This window comes from Mus caroli, unplaced genomic scaffold (assembly GCF_978045245.1).
Source record: "Mus caroli unplaced genomic scaffold, Mus_caroli_1 scaffold_11, whole genome shotgun sequence".
Taxonomy (NCBI): domain Eukaryota; kingdom Metazoa; phylum Chordata; class Mammalia; order Rodentia; family Muridae; genus Mus; species Mus caroli.
The window spans coordinates 121,766,151-121,783,442 of record NW_028227266.1 but is presented as its reverse complement, the minus strand read 5'-3'; the positions used below and the strand labels follow the sequence as shown (position 1 = coordinate 121,783,442).

Below are 17,292 nucleotides of genomic sequence, written 5' to 3'. Positions count from 1 at the left end.
TAGATTTTTAAAAACGTTTTATTGATTTGTTGTTTCACATCATGCACTCCAGTCCTATTCATTTCCCTGTCCCCATATCCACCCTTCACCCCTTGCAACCTCCCCCACATCCAAAATAAAACACAATACACACAAACAACAAAGCAGAGAAAACATCTCATCATAGAAAGCTGTAGTATGTCGTAGTGTGTCCCACAGTATATCCCTATGTGAGTGGGGAGTTTTTAAATATTAAACTGAGGACCAGTGATATGGCTCAGCAGGTGAAGGCACTTGTTGCCAAGCCTGACAACCCAACTTCAGACTTTGATCTGTAGGATCTACTTGGTTGAGAGAACCAACTCCCACAAGCTGTCTTGTAATCTCCATGGATTCCTGTACATGTACATAAAATGTAACTTTTAAAGAATACCTAAGTCATACCTACCTTCTCACCTCCTTTGAAGACAGTGATTCAACATGGCTGGCATGGAACTTGCTATGTAGTCTAAGTTGACCTTCGACTCAAAAAGATCTGTCTCTGCTTCCCAAATGCTAGGATTACAGGTATGTGCCACCCCACCCGGAGGAAGACTGCTTTTCTATATCATACGTACACTTAGGGGCCAATAACTATATATTAGAATAGAAAGTTTCCCCACATTTTCTTTCAGATTGTTTCCTGAAAATGTGTGTATGCTGGGCCTAGAGAGATGGCTTAGTAAGCAGAGTACTTGCCATCTGGCACGAGGGCCTGAATGCATATCTCCAGAATACACACAGAAATTCATGGGAGTGTATGTCTATAACCCTGGTGCAGCTACGATGTCAACAAGCATTTGTAGTAAATTCTGACTGTGGTCTCAATCTGATCACTGAAGAGCCAGAATGTGTTTAGCAAGAACGTGTACAGCACAAGGCACATCTAAGAGTGGGCATGATTGTACAACTGAATAGTACAAAAATATGCTCTGTCTCTGTTTCACACACACACACACACACACACACACACACACACACACAATTAGCTTTGTAAAGATAATAAACCAATAGTTATAGTAGATATAGACGATATTAGTGGGTTTAAGGTATGTGACACTGCAGACACACCTCTAACCTTAAAAGCTTGGGGGAAGGGAAAGTATGTCCCTAATTTAAGAATTATTTGGGTGAAGGTTTAAAACTTACTTAGAAATCAATATAACTATCTATGAAAAATATAAACACACAATGAGCCTATAAGCTGGTGTTAAAGTGTATAAATTCTTATAAGGGAATTCAATAGTTGTACCAATATAGCACCAACTAACTCAAAACATTGAAATAAGATCAACAGAGGTTTAAAAGCATGTAAAGAAAAAAAGTCCTGAGGCTGGAGAGATAGCTCAGTGGTTAAGAATATGTACTGTTATTGCAGAGGACCCAAGTTCAATTCCCAGCACCTATGTCAGCTCTAGGGGATCCAATGTTCTCTCCTGTCCTCTAAAACCAGTGCACTCACAGGTACAGACATAGACAAATACACTCCATTTAAAAATAAACAAAAAGTTAAAAGTCCTTAAATTAGATGGATCTTCAAAGTTATGAAGAAACACTAATAACTAAAAGGGATTTCTTTTCCCTGGGGAGGGGACATAAGTGATAAGCTGAATACTAGACTACCTTTAAAAAACAAATGTTGCCGGGCGTGGTGGCGCACGTCTTTAATCCTAGCACTCGGGAGGCAGAGGCAGGTGGATTTCTGAGTTCGAGGCCAGCCTGGTCTACAAAGTGAGTTCCAGGACAGCCAGGGCTACACAGAGAAACCCTGTATCAAAAAACCAAAAAATTAAAATTAAAACTTAAAAAAAATAAAAAACAAATGTGAGGGCTAGAGAGATGGCTCAGTAGTTCAGAGCACTGGCTGCTCTGCCAGAGGACTCAGGATGATCCCCACCATTACAGGGTGGCTGACAGCTGTAGTCTGATGACCTCTTCTGTAGATACAAGGCACCTAAGTGGTCCTCATCCATACATGAAGGCAAAACATCCATCCACATAAAAAGTATCAGGGACAAAGTAAATGCAGAGAGCTTTAGGCAAGAAGTAAAAGTGATGAGAGTCTTACAGTCGGTCTTTAAATAAATGAGGAAATGCATAGGTTAGAATGAAGTAGAGGAGGTATTATCTCTGTGCTTGAAAATCACAAATTGTGGAACACAAAATTTAAAAATGAGATATATATATTTTTAATGAGATATATTTTAAGATAGTTTTAAAAAAGAAAAAGCTAGAAGTAAATAAAATATATGGTTCCTATTATCCTGTCTTTGTGATCAAATACCAGATAGAAAGCACTCATTTGAAAGAGAATAAGATAACTATCCTATGGGGGGGGGGGGCTTTTCAAGACAAGGTTTCTCTGTGTACCTTTGGCTGTCCCAGAACTCAGAGATACACCTGCCTCTGCCTCTCAAATGCTGGGATCAAAGGCATGCACCACCACTGCCCAGCTCCCTTCTTCTAAACAAATTAACTCAGAATTCTTTATTCTGTCTCAGGAAACCATGCCTTAAGATACTGCCTGAATCAGACTTGAGGGCTTCTCGACATTGTGAGTTCGCTGATGGTGATTAAAGGTGGAACGCTGACTAAAGGCTTTCCCACATTCAGCACATTCATAAGGCTTCTCACCAGTGTGAACTCTCTGGTGCACAATAAGCTGTGAACTGTCACCAAAGGCTTTCATGCAATCTTTACATTTATAGGGCTTTTCACCAGTATGGGTTCTCTGATGAACCATAAGGCTAGAACTATAACTAAAGACCTTCCCACACTCATTACATCCATAAGGTTTTTCACCAGTGTGAATTCTCTGGTGTATAATGAGGTGAGAGTTTTGATTGAAGGATTTTCCACACTCACTGCATTTATAGGGCTTTTCTCCAGTGTGAAGTCTCTGGTGCCGAATAAGGCATTTACCTAAACTGAATTTCTTACCACATTCACTACATTCAAAAGGCTTTTCACCAGTATGAACTCGTTTGTGGTCAATGAGCTGAGAGTTCTGACGGAAGGCTTTCCCACATTCACTACATTTGTATGTTTTTTCCCCAGTGTGGAGACTCTGGTGTCGAGTAAGACACTTACTCTGACTGAAGGACTTGCCACATTCAATACATTCATAAGGCTTCTCCCCAGTGTGGATTCTCTGGTGGTCAATAAGATTTCTGTTGGTATAGAAGGCTTTCCCACACTCATTACACTCATAGGGCTTCTTACTAATGTGAAGGACCTGATGTTGAATAAGACTTTTATTCCAAATGAATGCCTCACCAGATTCATTAGGTTTCTCTCCAGTGTGGGTTCTCTTGTGGACCAGGAGCTGGGAACTCTGAATGGAAGCTCTTACACATTCATTACCTTTATAAGGCTTCTCTCCATTATGGAGTCTCTGGTGTTGAATAAGGTGGGAACTGTGACAATAAGTCTTCCCAGACTCACAACATTCATAAGGCTTTTCCTGAGTGTGTATTCTGAGGTGAACAATTAGCTGAGATATCTGTTGAAAGGTCTTCTCACACTTGTTACATTCAAAGGGTCTCTCTCCAACGTGGATTCTCTGATGTCCAAGGAAGCGTGAGCTCTGGTTAAAAACTTTGCCACACTCATCACATTGATAGGACTTCTGCCTCTTTGCTTCTCCCTGATGCTCAACAGGACTGGAGGGCATTTCTGGATGTTCCCCTACATCTTTACATCCCTCATTTCTGTCATTTGTAGAATTTTTATCTTCCTTTTCCAAGAAACCACTTTCTAGTCTGCTGCCTTCTTCATCTGAGGGATGCCCTTCCATCTGTGCTAAAGGATCTTTGCAGATATCACCAGACTCTCTCTCTACCAGTGCCGCTCCAAAGAGTCCCTCTGAGGATGCGTCAAGTGAATGTGATCCTTTAGAAATGTCCTGCTTTGGACTGAACTCAGAACTTCCTATCCTGTTCTTACCTGTTGCCAAAAGAAATAAGAAAAAAAAAAAACTTCTTTACTATTCATGTATTTATTTGCTTTGTAGCTGAAAAAAAAAAGGTCATATTATATTGCTAAGAAATGAGACAACATTTGAGAAACAGAGAAAAAATAGTCCCCTTTTTTCTTCAGGGATATTAAAACATAGAGGAGAATGGGGAGGAAAGGCAAGGACAGAGGAAACCTGAGCTAATGCAGTCTAGATAGGAGACAAACTGGAAGCGAGATTGCATAGCACAGTGTTATAGCATCTTCTGGAGCCACTGTGAAACTGTCTTCTTAGTGAATGGCTAAATTAAGTTTTTCTCCACCATGACATTGTACAGTTCCACATGTCTCCAAAAAGATGTTAGGCCATGTGTGGTGGTGCTTTGAATCTCAGCTCCTGAGAGGAGAAGCAGGTAGATCTCTGCGAGATCAAGGCCAGCCATGTCCACACAGAGCTCCAGGCCAGACAGAGCTAAGTCGGTTGAGAGAGGGAGGAAAGGTTGGCAAGAAATAAAGAAGGCAAAACTGGAGGTGAGTGGTGAGACTTTCTAACGTGACGGTGTGAAGTGAACACAGACAGATCTGAGTTACATTATGATGACATGAGCACAGACTGATCTGTGTGACGTGGCAATGGGAACATGCAGCATGAGGTGAGCACAGAGTGATCTGTGTGACGTGGCAATGGAGCATGTACACGGGATCAGAACAGTTGAAGGAAACAGCACAGTTAGGACACTGGACTGGGCAAAGGCAGGTCTATATACCCATAAAAACTAAAAGAAGCATCAGTGATTTGATGATATACAAATTAAAGTATGCCCTTGTGAGCTTGTCTCTTAAATAATAATAAAATAATTCAAAAGCAATTAGATAAAGAAATTAAACAGTTAAACACTGGTCTACAGTTTTGGAGATTCAAATGCAAAACCTGGGGAAAGCTGCAGCAGCCACTCATGGTTATCAACAGATCCCAAATGCTGGCTCCTTTTAAACCATGATGCAATGAGGCCAAGCCCAGCGTGTCTTTAACAAGTGAAACTATACAATACTCAGGTTAGTAACCTTCATGTCCACCCTCTGCCAAGCTGGCTACTGTCCTGAGTTTGCCAGTCACAGGATGGGGCTCAGGCCTTATAAAGGGAATCTTATACAACTGAACATTCCTCAAGAGGTGACAGGCGATTAGACCTGGGCCAGGTACCAGAAAGACTCAAGTCTAGCTTATCTGTAGCTTGTCATCAGCATCTGTTGTGGCCTGGGCCAATGACTTCTAAAGCACAGAGGAGAGTCTAATCACTGTCTTGGTCAGAATTCTTTCTAGGGAGATCCTGACCCCCAAACAGGGCATGATTGCAAGTAAGATCTAAAGCTGAATGCATATGGAGCCAGGAGAAGCCACGGTGCAGTCAGAGCTGAGAAGAAGCTATGATAGGGACGGTTTCAGAAGTCAAAAGAGTTTCAGTGGAAAAGTACAGGGAACAAACATGCTGCGTACGGCCACGTTAGTCACATGGTCGGTCCATGCATACAGCTGCGTTAGTCACATGGTCAGTTCATGCATACGGCCATGTTAGTCACATGGTCAGTCCAGCCACATTGGCCCTGGTGGACTGCTGGATCTCCAGGACCAGCATTTCCCACTACCCAATCTGACTGTTCTGGGTCCCCATTCTCCTAATCCCTCAAACACAGAGACCTTTACTCCCAGAACCCAAGGGACTCCTTCTTATGGCTGAGAAAACCCAAGTTAGCTCCCTACTGTTGATCATCCATTAAATAAAAAAAGTGATGACTATTTTTAAACTGGGTGACAGGTGCAGGGGTGTTCATTATACACATCTACTTCATGTTTGCAAATAATAAAAAGTTAAAACAAATCAAAACAAAAGAATACAGGGGCTGGGCTGTGATGTAAAGGACAGACGGCTAGTTACTGGGAGCCATTACCCAGAGAGGCCAGGCCGTGCTCATCTCTTACCACCTCCGTCTCACACAGGACACTCCACTTTTCTTGCTTATAGTCCTTGTTTGCTGCCGTCTCCTGGAACGATAAGCTTCTATTGTTCAGAAACAACCCCAGCCAGAGAAGCAGAGTTCTTAAGCGTACAGAAGTCACATAGAATAAAAAGGTAGTAGACACATTAAAGAGGACAAAACTGTCCTAAATGAAACCGGTTAAAGCCAAGGGCAAGGGCCTAGCTCCAAGGGAAGCACTAAGCAGGAGAGAGCCAAAGGGGCTACCTCAGGTGGGTAGGTCTACCGGTGAATCCCAGCCATTCCCCCAACCCAGACACACACACACCCAGACATGGACTCTAGAAAAACAGAGCCACTCACCTGAGGCCTGGCCATCCTAAGCACAGTAACCACTGCCTGGGCTCTGGAGTTCTCCACTTTGGGAAAAGCAGGTTCTGGGGGTGAAAGGTGAACTCAGTGGGTCAAGCCCCACTCTCAGCTCCCTAAGATCCCCGTGCCTATGGTGGGATCTGCAAGCATCCAGGGAACTCCACATACACCGACTCTCAGCTTTCTCCTGGAGACCTCATCCTAAGTGTGCCGGGGATGCTCTTCAGAGGATACAACAGGCAATATTTATCAAACAGAACTGGAGGTTCCTTCCAAGACCCTCTCCAGCCTGTCTGAAGCTTTACTTCTAACTATATTCTCTCTGCCTAATTTCCTTAACACTTCTAACACTGATTTACACCCCACCTTTAAAATATCTTCTTTATTGTAATGGGTATAAGTGTTTTGTCTGCACATCTGACTGTGTATCACCTGTGTGTCTGGTACGCAGACCAGAAGGTGGCGTTGGATTCCATGGAACTGGAATTATGGATGGTGATGAAGCACCATGTAGGTGCTGGAAATTGAGCCTGGAAGAGCAGCCAGTGCCATTAACTCCTCAGCCATTTCTTCAGTCAGCCTCCTGCCATCTGGAACACTGCTGGAACCTAGCTCTGTGCTCTGTCTCCCTCCATAAGCGACCCTTCTGATCTTCCTGGCTTTAGTCATACCTCCCCAGTCCTCACTGCTCTGTCAGACCTGCCACATACCTACATCCTGATCACAACAAATTCATTCTCATTTTCTCATTCTTTCTCTCTCCCTCTCCCTCTGTTGTTGTTTTTAAAAACCGAGTCTCACTATGTGTCCCTGGCTGGCCTGGAGCTTGTTATATTAATCAGGCTGGCCTCAAATTCACAGAGATCTGTCTGCTTCTGCCTCCTAAGTACTAGGATTAAAGGCATATAGCACCGCAACCAGCCTCCATTCTCCACTTTTTAGTGGTTAAATCTCTTGCTTGCTCCTCCAGAACCCCATACCTACCCTGCCTCATAATGCACGTTATCTAATAATCCCCTTTTACAGTGACAGTATTATGCCTAGGGACAGATACCATCCAGATGTATCTTTTGTTTGTGGTAGCTGGTGTGTGTGTGTGTGTGTGTGTGTGTGTGTGTGTGTCGTTGATGTTGTTGTTTCACACAGGATATTAATCTGAAGCACAGGCTAGTGCAAAACTTACAAAGTAGTTCAGGCTTGCCTTCAGCTCTCAGACATTCTCTTGCCTTAGCTTTTGAAGTACTGGAATGACGGGTGTGATCCACCATGCCCAGCTTCACCCAAATATCTTATGAGGTTGCTTCTTTTTATGTATATGACTGACTCCCTGCCATCTACATAAGAACTCTTAAAGACAGTCATAGTATACTGCATGTCTCTGGTCTCCAGTGGTACACAGTGGTACATGCTTGAGGTAGGAGACTGCTCTGGCTTGAGGGAAACTTGGTAAGTACATGCATGCACAGTTAGAGGCTAGACAAAAGGGTCGCTAAGGAAGGAGGCTGGCTGTAGGGGCAATGTGGGATTTCAGTGCAAGTTGGGCTGATGAAAGAAAGTGACTCTAGGGGATGGAACTGAGGAGGAGTACCGTGTCCAGCTCCTGGGTCACAGGGAGGATCCAAGAGTGCATCAGGGGCCAAGCCCTGATCAGAGGTTGTGGTAGGCGACTGCTCAGCTGCACTCAGTGCTCCCATCTTCTTTAAATGCACATCCTGTTCTTGTGCTGGAGGTGAAACCTAGAGATTAGAGATGAGGAAAAAGAACTGAGTACTAAGCACATTCCTGAAGGCAGAGAGCCCAGACCTCAAAGACACCCACACAGGAAAAGGGCCAAGGAAATGAAGGACCGGACTATCTTTCCGCTATCTTCTCACTAATCTCAAAGCTTGCAATCTTCCCTGCCATCCCTCCCTTGACTCTCCTTGTAGGAGCTAGAAGAGCAGATGCGATAGCCAGCTCCACCACGACAGGTCTTTGGAGGCACATTAGCTTAAGAACCATGTGAAGCTATTAAGATAGCTCAGGTGGTAAATACTGCTTAGCCTGAGGACCTTAGTTCCCAAGTTGTTTACTGAATGGTTCCTTGCGTGTATGAATGTAGGTATGCACGTGCGTGCAGGTGCATCGACACAAGTGTGTAGGAGCTGGAGGACAGCTTCACCTGTCTCTCTTGCTTAAGTACCAGCCACTTTGTATCTATGTTTGTGTGTAAGAATTATGACACTTTGCAAAAGCTGTCTTCTAAGAACCACAGGGCTAAGTGGCCTACTTAGCCTTGATTAGGTCTATGTCAGATCCCCTAGGGGTTCATAGGCCAGAAACCTAGCCAAACCATTGATTCCCTGGTTAAAGAAATCCTGTCTCAAAAAAAACCCAACATAGCCATACATATCCATGTTCACGCAGGAAAGCAGAACAGTCAAAGATGTGTGTCTCCAATAAGGTTTATTGCCTGAAAATGGTTCATGTGGTGGCTTAAGGGAAAGAAGCCCATATGCCTGAGTCCTAGGTAAAATACTCAAACTCTAGCAGGATTTAACTGCCAGCAGATCAGAAGATTAGGTTACTACAGTGTATTAAATTCTATCTTTTGCCTATCTCTACAGCTACTATCCTAAAGAGCTTTCATCTGCACTTATTATCAGAACCAACCAGGACTAGGGAGTTGGTTCAGTCAGTACAGTGCTTTACATGCCATCATGACAACCTACGATGGGATTCCCAGAACTAATGTTAAAAAGTCAGGCATGATAGCATATGTTTGTAATTACAGCCCTGGAGAGGCATAATAGACCCCCTAGGGATCATAGGCCAGGAACCTGCCTAACCACTGATTCAGGTCACGGAGATCTTCTGCACCAGAGGAACAACACTTGAAGTTGTACACACCCCTGCACATGCACCTTCCCTCCACAGAAACACACCTGACTTAGACCTTGGCTTGTATGACCCCCCATGGGCTCATAGATTTGAATGCTTAGTCAACAGGGAGCGGTACTACTTAAAAGGTTAAAGTGCCGCTGGGGTGGGCTTTGAAGTTTCTCAGTCTCTCTCAGTGTCTCTGTCTCTCTCTCTCTCTCTGTCAGGATATAGAGCTCACAGCTACTTCTCCAGCACCACATAAACCTATGAGCTACCAAGCTCCCTGCCATAAGGGTCTAACATCTAAAGACTGGAAGCAAGGCCTCAATTAAATGTTTTTATAAGAGTTGCTTTGGTCACAGGGTCTCTGCAGCAATAGAACAGTGACTAACAGTGCTGGGGTTTGTGTTTCTGCTTATGGCTTATAGCAGAAAACTATTTTCCACCTATCAATGGAGCAAGTTCAGGAATCCTAAGGGCAAACCAGCCAAAAGTGTGGGGAAGGGAGAATACTTGTTCTCAGGCTAGCCCAAGTTTAGAGAGTGGCTCTAGATGTTCCTATAGACTGACTGCTTACCTCCCCCGACTCACTAAGGTGTCTCTGGAAATCCTCCACCATAGCCACAGCCTCCTCGCCAGTCTCAGGGTGATGGAGCTGTACCCAGGTCTGAAGTTCCCTGGGCAGGATGCTCAGGAACTGTTCCAGCACCAGCAGCTCCAGGATCTGCTCCTTGGTGTGGACCTCTGGCATCAGCCACCAGTGGCAGAGCTCCCTGAGCCGGCTCAGGGCCTGCTGAGGCCCAGACATCTCATGGTAGCACAACTGCCTGAAGTGCAGTCGGAATATTTCACAGACGGGAAGGTAGTTCTTCTGTCCCCATGTCTGGCTTCCTGGTTCCTGCTTCACAGTCAAGCTCCCCTCCTGCTTCTGATACATGGCAGTCCTGGGGATGATATCTAATGTCCCCCTGCCTTCCATGGTCATTGTGATCCCAAAAAAGAAGCTGGTCCCAGCTACCGCAGGCACACTGAAAATGAGTCTCTACTTCAAACTGTGGGGGCTGTTTTTTCAGAGTCAAGAAAGGAAGTGAGGAAAGTGTCACCTACAGAAACACAAAGAGAATGATCAGAGTCCTGGAGCACCTAGCTCTTAGCTGGTAACAGGTTCTGCAGCTAAAAGCAAAGCCTCCGGGGAAGAGAAGAGTACAAACACAGAAATGACTACAAGTGACTTCCCTTCTCAAACTATTAGTGGCTCCAGTCACCTGCAGGATAAAAGCTAACTGAATGTCTAGACTTAGCTTTCAGTCTTTCACATACACCTCCAACCATTTCCCCCAAGTTCCCAAATTAAAAGGGCATCAATGGCCTCCAAAGCAGGGTATGCAAGGAAAATGGATGTTAAAGAAAATACTAAATGATTTAACTATTTAATATGTCCTGTAGTAAGCACTGAAATTCAAATAGGATTTATCTTTAATTTTTTCATAAACTTGTGCTGGGAGTGGAGGCTCAAAACTCAGCTGGTCAAATGTACAAAAGTTTGGGGCTAACACTCTACAAATAAGGGGGTGGGGACCACACTTTACCTGTCTGCACCTTCCCTGTTTTTTTCCCCTCATTTCTGACAAACTCATAACTAAGTGTTAAGACTCAGAATAAATAATACCTCTCTTGAAGGATATTTTCCTGTTTGCCCCAGATATAAAACAATGGCTCATTTCCCTTGCTGTACCTCATACTGTAACAGTGTACTTCAACTGGTTTATGAAGAACTCACCAGTCATGGCCTCTCAACTACTGGAGGGTCACCCAAAGGGAGGAACTAGTATTAAAACTTTTTGGAAGTCTTTTCTACTTAACTTGGAGCCTTTCTGGTCTCTCCGGGCATACCACTGTTTATAGCTTCAGTAATCCCGCGGACTACTCTCCACCCATAACTCTGTTGGATCACTTCTCTTAATGCAATTGTTTGCAGTTTACTCAGGGGCTCCGTTACCTGCGAAGATTCAAAAGGCAGGACTGCTTCCCAGTCCTGCACGCGTGCATATGTGTTACACGGGGAGAGAGATATGTTACACGAATGTGGTTAGTTTAGTGGACAAAATTTGGGAAAAGCCATTTTCCTTTCCGTTTATGCATGCCATTTGAAAACCAGATCCTCTGGGGCAACTAGGATGTGTGCCGTGGTTTGAGATATCAGGCACTTGGAGACCCCAGGGTTAGACATTTTCCTCTGAGCCTGTTTTTTTTTTTTTTTTTTACAGATGGGAGTAATCTGTGAACTCTCCGAGAGAACACAAGAGCACAGGCCACTTTCCTGCGGTCCTTACTGTGCTGAGTGCTAAGCGGCAGGTCTCGCTGCACATCTGATCTGCGAGCTCGCGTGGGGCTCACTCCAGAGTCACGGTCCTGCCTCGGTGGCCGCTCACCTGGCCGCGCCTGCCCCGTGCAGCGCTGACGCACGGGAGCCAACAACTCGAGCCGACCCCAAGCCGAGCGACCACAGCACGAGGACGACGCGGCTCCGCCTCGGGCAAGCACCCGGGCACCGCCCGCGTCGCGGCGCGACTGCGGGCCGCACTTTCCACCGCGTCGCCACCGTCATGCGTGACGGTTCACCCGCCCCACACACCTCCAGGACACAAGGAAATGGCAACGACGGCGGGACGGGAAGCATGAGAGCGTCACGTCCGGTACCTCCTGGATTCCGGAAGTCTTGGTTGCCAAGGTGAGCAATAATCTTGAACGCTAAGATTTTTTTTTTACCCAGGGAACATCTGGGGCACAAGTGGGTGTCATGCTGAACTTAGAGTCATTCAGATTCCAGGGACCTCACTCTTGACACAAAAAGGTCAAAAAAGCAAAAGCCGTACTTTCCAACAATCAGACGTTGACAGACCAGCCTGTCCCTGATGATGCCCTATACAATTAGAGCCCAATTCCTAATTGTGTTACAGCTCTGTTCCATTAAGGGGAAGGTTCCCCCAACTGTACAGTTCTGCTTGAGCAGGCCAAGGTTCCCCGGATGTAAGTGTTACAGCTTTCCTGGGAAAGGTACCCTGGCAATCAGGAGTCAAGGAATACCACAAAGTCACACCACACAACAAATCTCACATAGATTTATTGGAAGGGAAAACCCAGAAGAGTGGCTGCCTCGGCTCAGGCAAGGAGGAGGGAAATAAGGAGAAATCAGGCCTTATATAGGTTTCCCTGAGGGATGGGACTTCTGGGGCAGTCTGGGATTTGTGGGATTCTAGTCAGAGTTTGGGGCAAACTCAAGGATTGGTGGAACTGTTTCTTGGGGTCTAGGGGTCAAGTCTGGGTCAGGGTGTTCTTTCCTTGGCTCTTTTACCCTAACTTTATCTCTGAGGTCATCTCACCTCAAAGTGTCAGTCTCAGGAAGGATTAATTGTATTATAAAATTTGCTATCTAACAAGATGGAGAACTTTATCTACTGTAAAAGGGTAGGTCCCTCTCAGAGGACAGTTCTCTGAGAATTCAAATTGTTATGATTTTCTTTATTGAAACTTTTTAATTATTATAGTTTGGTAAATATTTTTATTCCTGTGCTTTGGATTTATAAAATACACATTTATGGGCTCAAATAGCACAATCTGTGGCCCTGATTCTTTGTGTGGAAGGGTGTGATGCTTACTGCTTGCTTTTTTGATTCACAGGTTAGTAAAAAAATATATCACATGATATAATGATATAATGCAAAGGGTCTTAATATTTTGTTCAACCAATTTCAATTCATTTACAGAGAACAACATTCTTCCTCCAGGATGACACGAGCTTCCCCCTCTACCCTGTTCTGCTGTCAGGAGGTCCAGCATCCTTCTATTTCGTAGTACAACCCTGGGAGTGGTGGTCACCTGTACCTGAGGAATAACTGTAACAGGAATGCAGAGGTAGGGGCCCCTCAAAGAGGGGGACCTCCTATGAGGGTTTATTAAAGGAGAAACATGGGTCTGAGGAGGAACCATTCGAGATAGCATGAACAGGTGTCATGACTAAGAGGGGATCCAAAAGGGATGCACAGAAAAAACATGGAGAGGCATTTTAGATGGGATGTGAGGAGCAATAGATCAGAAACGAATTGAACATGTTGTAGCCAGGATTGGGCATTTCTTCTCAGTTGTGTTTCCTGTTCACAAATAGTTTTATGGGTTCATGTGGACTTGAAGGCCTGCACCAGGTATCGAGAGATATGAGCAGAGGGGCATGCAGCACAACTGGTGGGATATAGCTTCCCCATGATTCCCATTCTCCATCCTGGGGGTCATCTATAACAATGAGACAGTTATTCAGGTTTTGAAATAGGCTATTTCTTTCTTTCTTATTTATGTAAAACCATCAATTTGTATTTATTTAATATACCTTGTAAGGGTTCAAGCAGACTTAATTAAAAAAAATAAAAAAACAGCTTAGAAATCATTTCTATGAGAGCTGAGTTCAATTTTATAGGACCAATAACAGCGGCTGCCATAAAAAAATCCTGATCTGTGAGGCAGCCTGCTTCTCCTTTGTGACCCTTTTGTCAATAGGGAAGGCAGAGAAAGGGGTTAGGGTTACAGACATGGGGTTAGGATAGACAGGAATAGAAATAGAGCTTTGGCATGTGTGGTTGGCACCGTCTACAGACATGAGCTCCTGGTTCTTGCTGTCATAGGTTTGCTGAAAGGAAAAACACCAGTGGTGGATGTTGGAGAGAGAATAAGGGGTTTGATCAGTGGTGGGATGGGCCTGCGATATAACAAAGACTGTGTCATTAAAACAGCAGAGAGTGCCTGGCGGTGGTGGCGCACGCCTTTAATCCCAGCACTTGGGAGGCAGAGGCAGGCAGATTTTTGAGTTCGAGGCCAGCCTGGTCTACAAAGTGAGTTCCAGGACAGCCAGGGCTACACAGAGAAACCCTGTCTCAAAAACCAAAACCAAAAACCAAAAACCAAAAAACCAAAAAACCAAAACCTGTGAGACGCCTGACTCACCAGCAAGAAAGACGCCACAGCAGGATCCTTCTGCAACACGTTTATTGGGAGAGCATTGACTGTGTAGGGGAAAGACCCCGAGCCCTAGAACTGGTGCTGCTTATATAGGCCTAGGAGAGGCATGTCTACACCTGATTGGTTATGCTTTCAGTACCTCATTAACATGCCTCTGGCCAGGCAGTAACTCAGCAAAAAAATTCTTTTGCACATGCGCACATTGGTTGTTTCCCCATATTCATGGGTGGTGGACAGCTGTAGCCAGCGCCATCTTGTAATGGCATATGTGTCTTCCCACAAAAACCCAAAACCCAAAACCCAAAACAGCTTTACTATCAGTGATAGGCAGGTCATTTTCTTGGTGGGTGTCCGTGTTGGTGTTTAGACTAAGGCTGATCCTGTGTGAATAAACAAACAAAACCCTTCCTACCATGAGGACGGTTCAGGTCCCTTCCAGATCCTGTCTAGGGACTCCCACCATCTCACCAAGAATTATTTTTGGGATTAGTTGTGGTGATTCCAATGAAGAATAATGGGGGGGGTATTTTTGTGTTGTTATACACTTTAAGAATATTTAGTGTTGTTAGGGCCTTTGTCAACTGAACATAAGGAGGGTAAGAGGCATGTTGCCTCTTTTTTTTTTTTTTTAAAGATTTATTTATTTATTATATGTAAGTACACTGTAGCTGTCTTCAGACATTCCAGAAGAGGGCACCAGATCTCGTTACGGATGGTTGTGAGCCACCATGTGGTTGCTGGGAGTTGAACTCTGGACCTTCGGAAGAGCAGTCGGGTGCTCTTACCCACTGAGCCATCTCACCAGCCCAATGTCGCCTCTTTTTAATCTGGGTTTTGAGGGTTTGGTCTGCTCTTTTAATTATACCTAGTCCTTGCCCCACCCAGGGGTCCATTCCCATAATTAGCCACCAAACGTGCACACTATTGCACATGCCAGCAAGATTTTGCTGAAAGGAACCTGATATAGGTGTTGCCTGTGAGGCTATGCCAGTGCCTGGCAAATACAGAAGTGGATGCTCACAGGCATCTATAAGATGGAACACAGGGCTGCCAATGGAGGAGCTAGAGAAAGTACCCAAAGAGCTGAAGGGATCTGCAACCCTATAGGTGGAACAACAATATGAACTAACCAGTACCCCCGGAGCTCGTGTCTCTAGCTGCATATGTAGCAGAAGATGGCCTAGTCGGCCATCACTAGGAAGAGAGGCCCCTTGGTATTGCAAACTCTATATGCCCCAATATAGGGGAATGCCAGGGCCAAGAAGCAGGAGTGGGTGGGTAGGGGAGCAGGGCAGAGGGAGGGTATAGGGAACTTTCAGGATAGCATTTGAAATGTAAATGAAGAAAATATCTAATAAATTTTTTTTTAAATGATACCTAGTCCTTGGGGATCATAAAGGATCCCTGCAGGGTGAGTAATTTCACATATAGAGCAGAAGGCCTTAAAATGAATGTTGATGAAGGCAGGGCCATTATCAGTCTTGATTTGTTGCAGTAGGCCCATCATGGTGAATGAATAGAGCATGTGGGATGTAAGTATTTAAGATCTTTTCGACATTTTCGCAGAGGCCTGTATGAAATGGGAGTGTTTATTGTAACAAGAGATATTTTTCCCACCCAAATAGGAGTACATGGGTGACATCAATCTACCAGAGAGCATTGGCCTCGAGGCCCCAGGGGTTGACTCCCATTCGTTGTATTTCAGGGATGGTAATTTGTAAGGTACATGAACTGCAAGATTTTATGATCTGGTGTGATTGATTGGTTGGAATATGGGGAAATCAGGATTGTAATCCTTTAAGGTTAACATGGGTGTGTGAGTAAAAATTCTGTGCTTGTTCAAGGGTGGCCATAAAAATTCCCATTGAGGCTATTGGATCATCCAAGGAGTATAGGCTTTTTTTTTTTTTTTTTTTTTTTTTTTGGTTTATCGAGACAGGGTTTCTCTGTATAGCCCTGGCTGTCCTGGAACTCACTTTGTAGACCAGGCTGGCCTCGAACTCAGAAATCCGCCTGCCTCTGCCTCCCGAGTGCTGGGATTAAAGGCATGCGCCACCATGCCCGGCTGGCTTATATTTTTTAAAACCTACATTAGTAAGTGTATTTAAATGCTTTAACCTTCTTTATAGCCCACCATCCACGGGAGGTTGTGCAAAGGAAAGGTTAATAGGGCAAAGGAAGATATGGACCTGTTTAGAAATAGTTCTTTGGGGTGAATCCAACTTGTCTTGTCAGGATATCAGCAGTTCTGTGGTAGCTTGATCCACTCCCATATACCATAAATCAACAGTAGAACTTCAATCCAGAAGAAACTGCAAGGCTCTTCCAATTGTCCCAAGTCTTTGGAAGTGGCGAGGAGCCTCTGAACTTTGGCACATTTTTCTCTATAAAGCCGTGGTAAATGAAGACCAACAAAGAGTGGCAAGGTGAACCAATACCACACTGTCTGTTGGCTTATATTTATACCTTCTCCAAGCATCATGTGTTCTCTCAAGCATTCACTGTAGCAAAATATCACATGCCCCTTTTCCAGATAACTTCTAACAAACAAACAAACAAACACAACACCACATGCCTGCTTCAGCAAAAATAATCCTCTCATAAGACAATTTCCAGCCGGGCGTGGTAGCGCACGCCTTTAATCCCAGCACTCGGGAGGCAGAGGCAGGTGGATTTCTGAGTTCGAGGCCAGCCTGGTCTACAAAGTGAGTTCCAGGACAGCCAGAGCTATACAGAGAAACCCTGTCTCGAAAAAAAAAAAAACAAAAACAAAAAAAAAAAAAAGACAATTTCCAGAAAACATCACATATCAATGGAGTCTCCAAAGAAACCAGAAATTTCCACTTAAAAGGTGTTTCCCTTGGATATAGGGCCAGGTAGGAGGACATGAGATTGAACATATTGGCTAAATTGAGGAGCAGTTCTCCCTTGAATCAAATTGGAAACTCTTAGGAGAAGTAGGGAGAGGGGATTTTCATCTAACCAGACAAAGGATTTGGTGAGCCAGAGGAGTAGGTTAACAGCTTACACACTGTCAGAAAATTAGTTGAAAGAGCCATCTTTCTCCTTAAGGTCTGTGTAGACAACATAGGCATCTCT

General features: G+C 44.5%; 1 protein-coding gene and 1 long non-coding RNA gene across 2 annotated transcripts in view; one reads left to right on the top strand and one right to left on the bottom strand.

Annotated features, from left to right (window-relative positions):
- Positions 1–11,840, bottom strand: Zkscan7 (zinc finger with KRAB and SCAN domains 7). Its single transcript, XM_021171244.3, has 6 exons — positions 11,616–11,840; positions 9,761–10,286; positions 7,910–8,057; positions 6,313–6,386; positions 5,923–6,016; positions 1–3,963 (listed from the first exon to the last, which is right to left on the bottom strand). Exons 2-6 carry the CDS (start codon positions 10,166–10,168, stop codon positions 2,531–2,533), a joined length of 2,157 nt encoding a protein of 718 aa, XP_021026903.1. The 5' UTR covers positions 10,169–10,286; positions 11,616–11,840; the 3' UTR covers positions 1–2,530.
- Positions 11,680–17,292, top strand: part of LOC147002173 (uncharacterized) — a 20,974-nt gene continuing 15,361 nt past the window's right edge. Inside the window, exons 1-2 of the long non-coding RNA XR_015044513.1 lie at positions 11,680–11,914; positions 12,951–13,098. This is a non-coding gene — a long non-coding RNA (uncharacterized LOC147002173). The remainder of the gene's footprint in view (positions 11,915–12,950; positions 13,099–17,292) is intronic.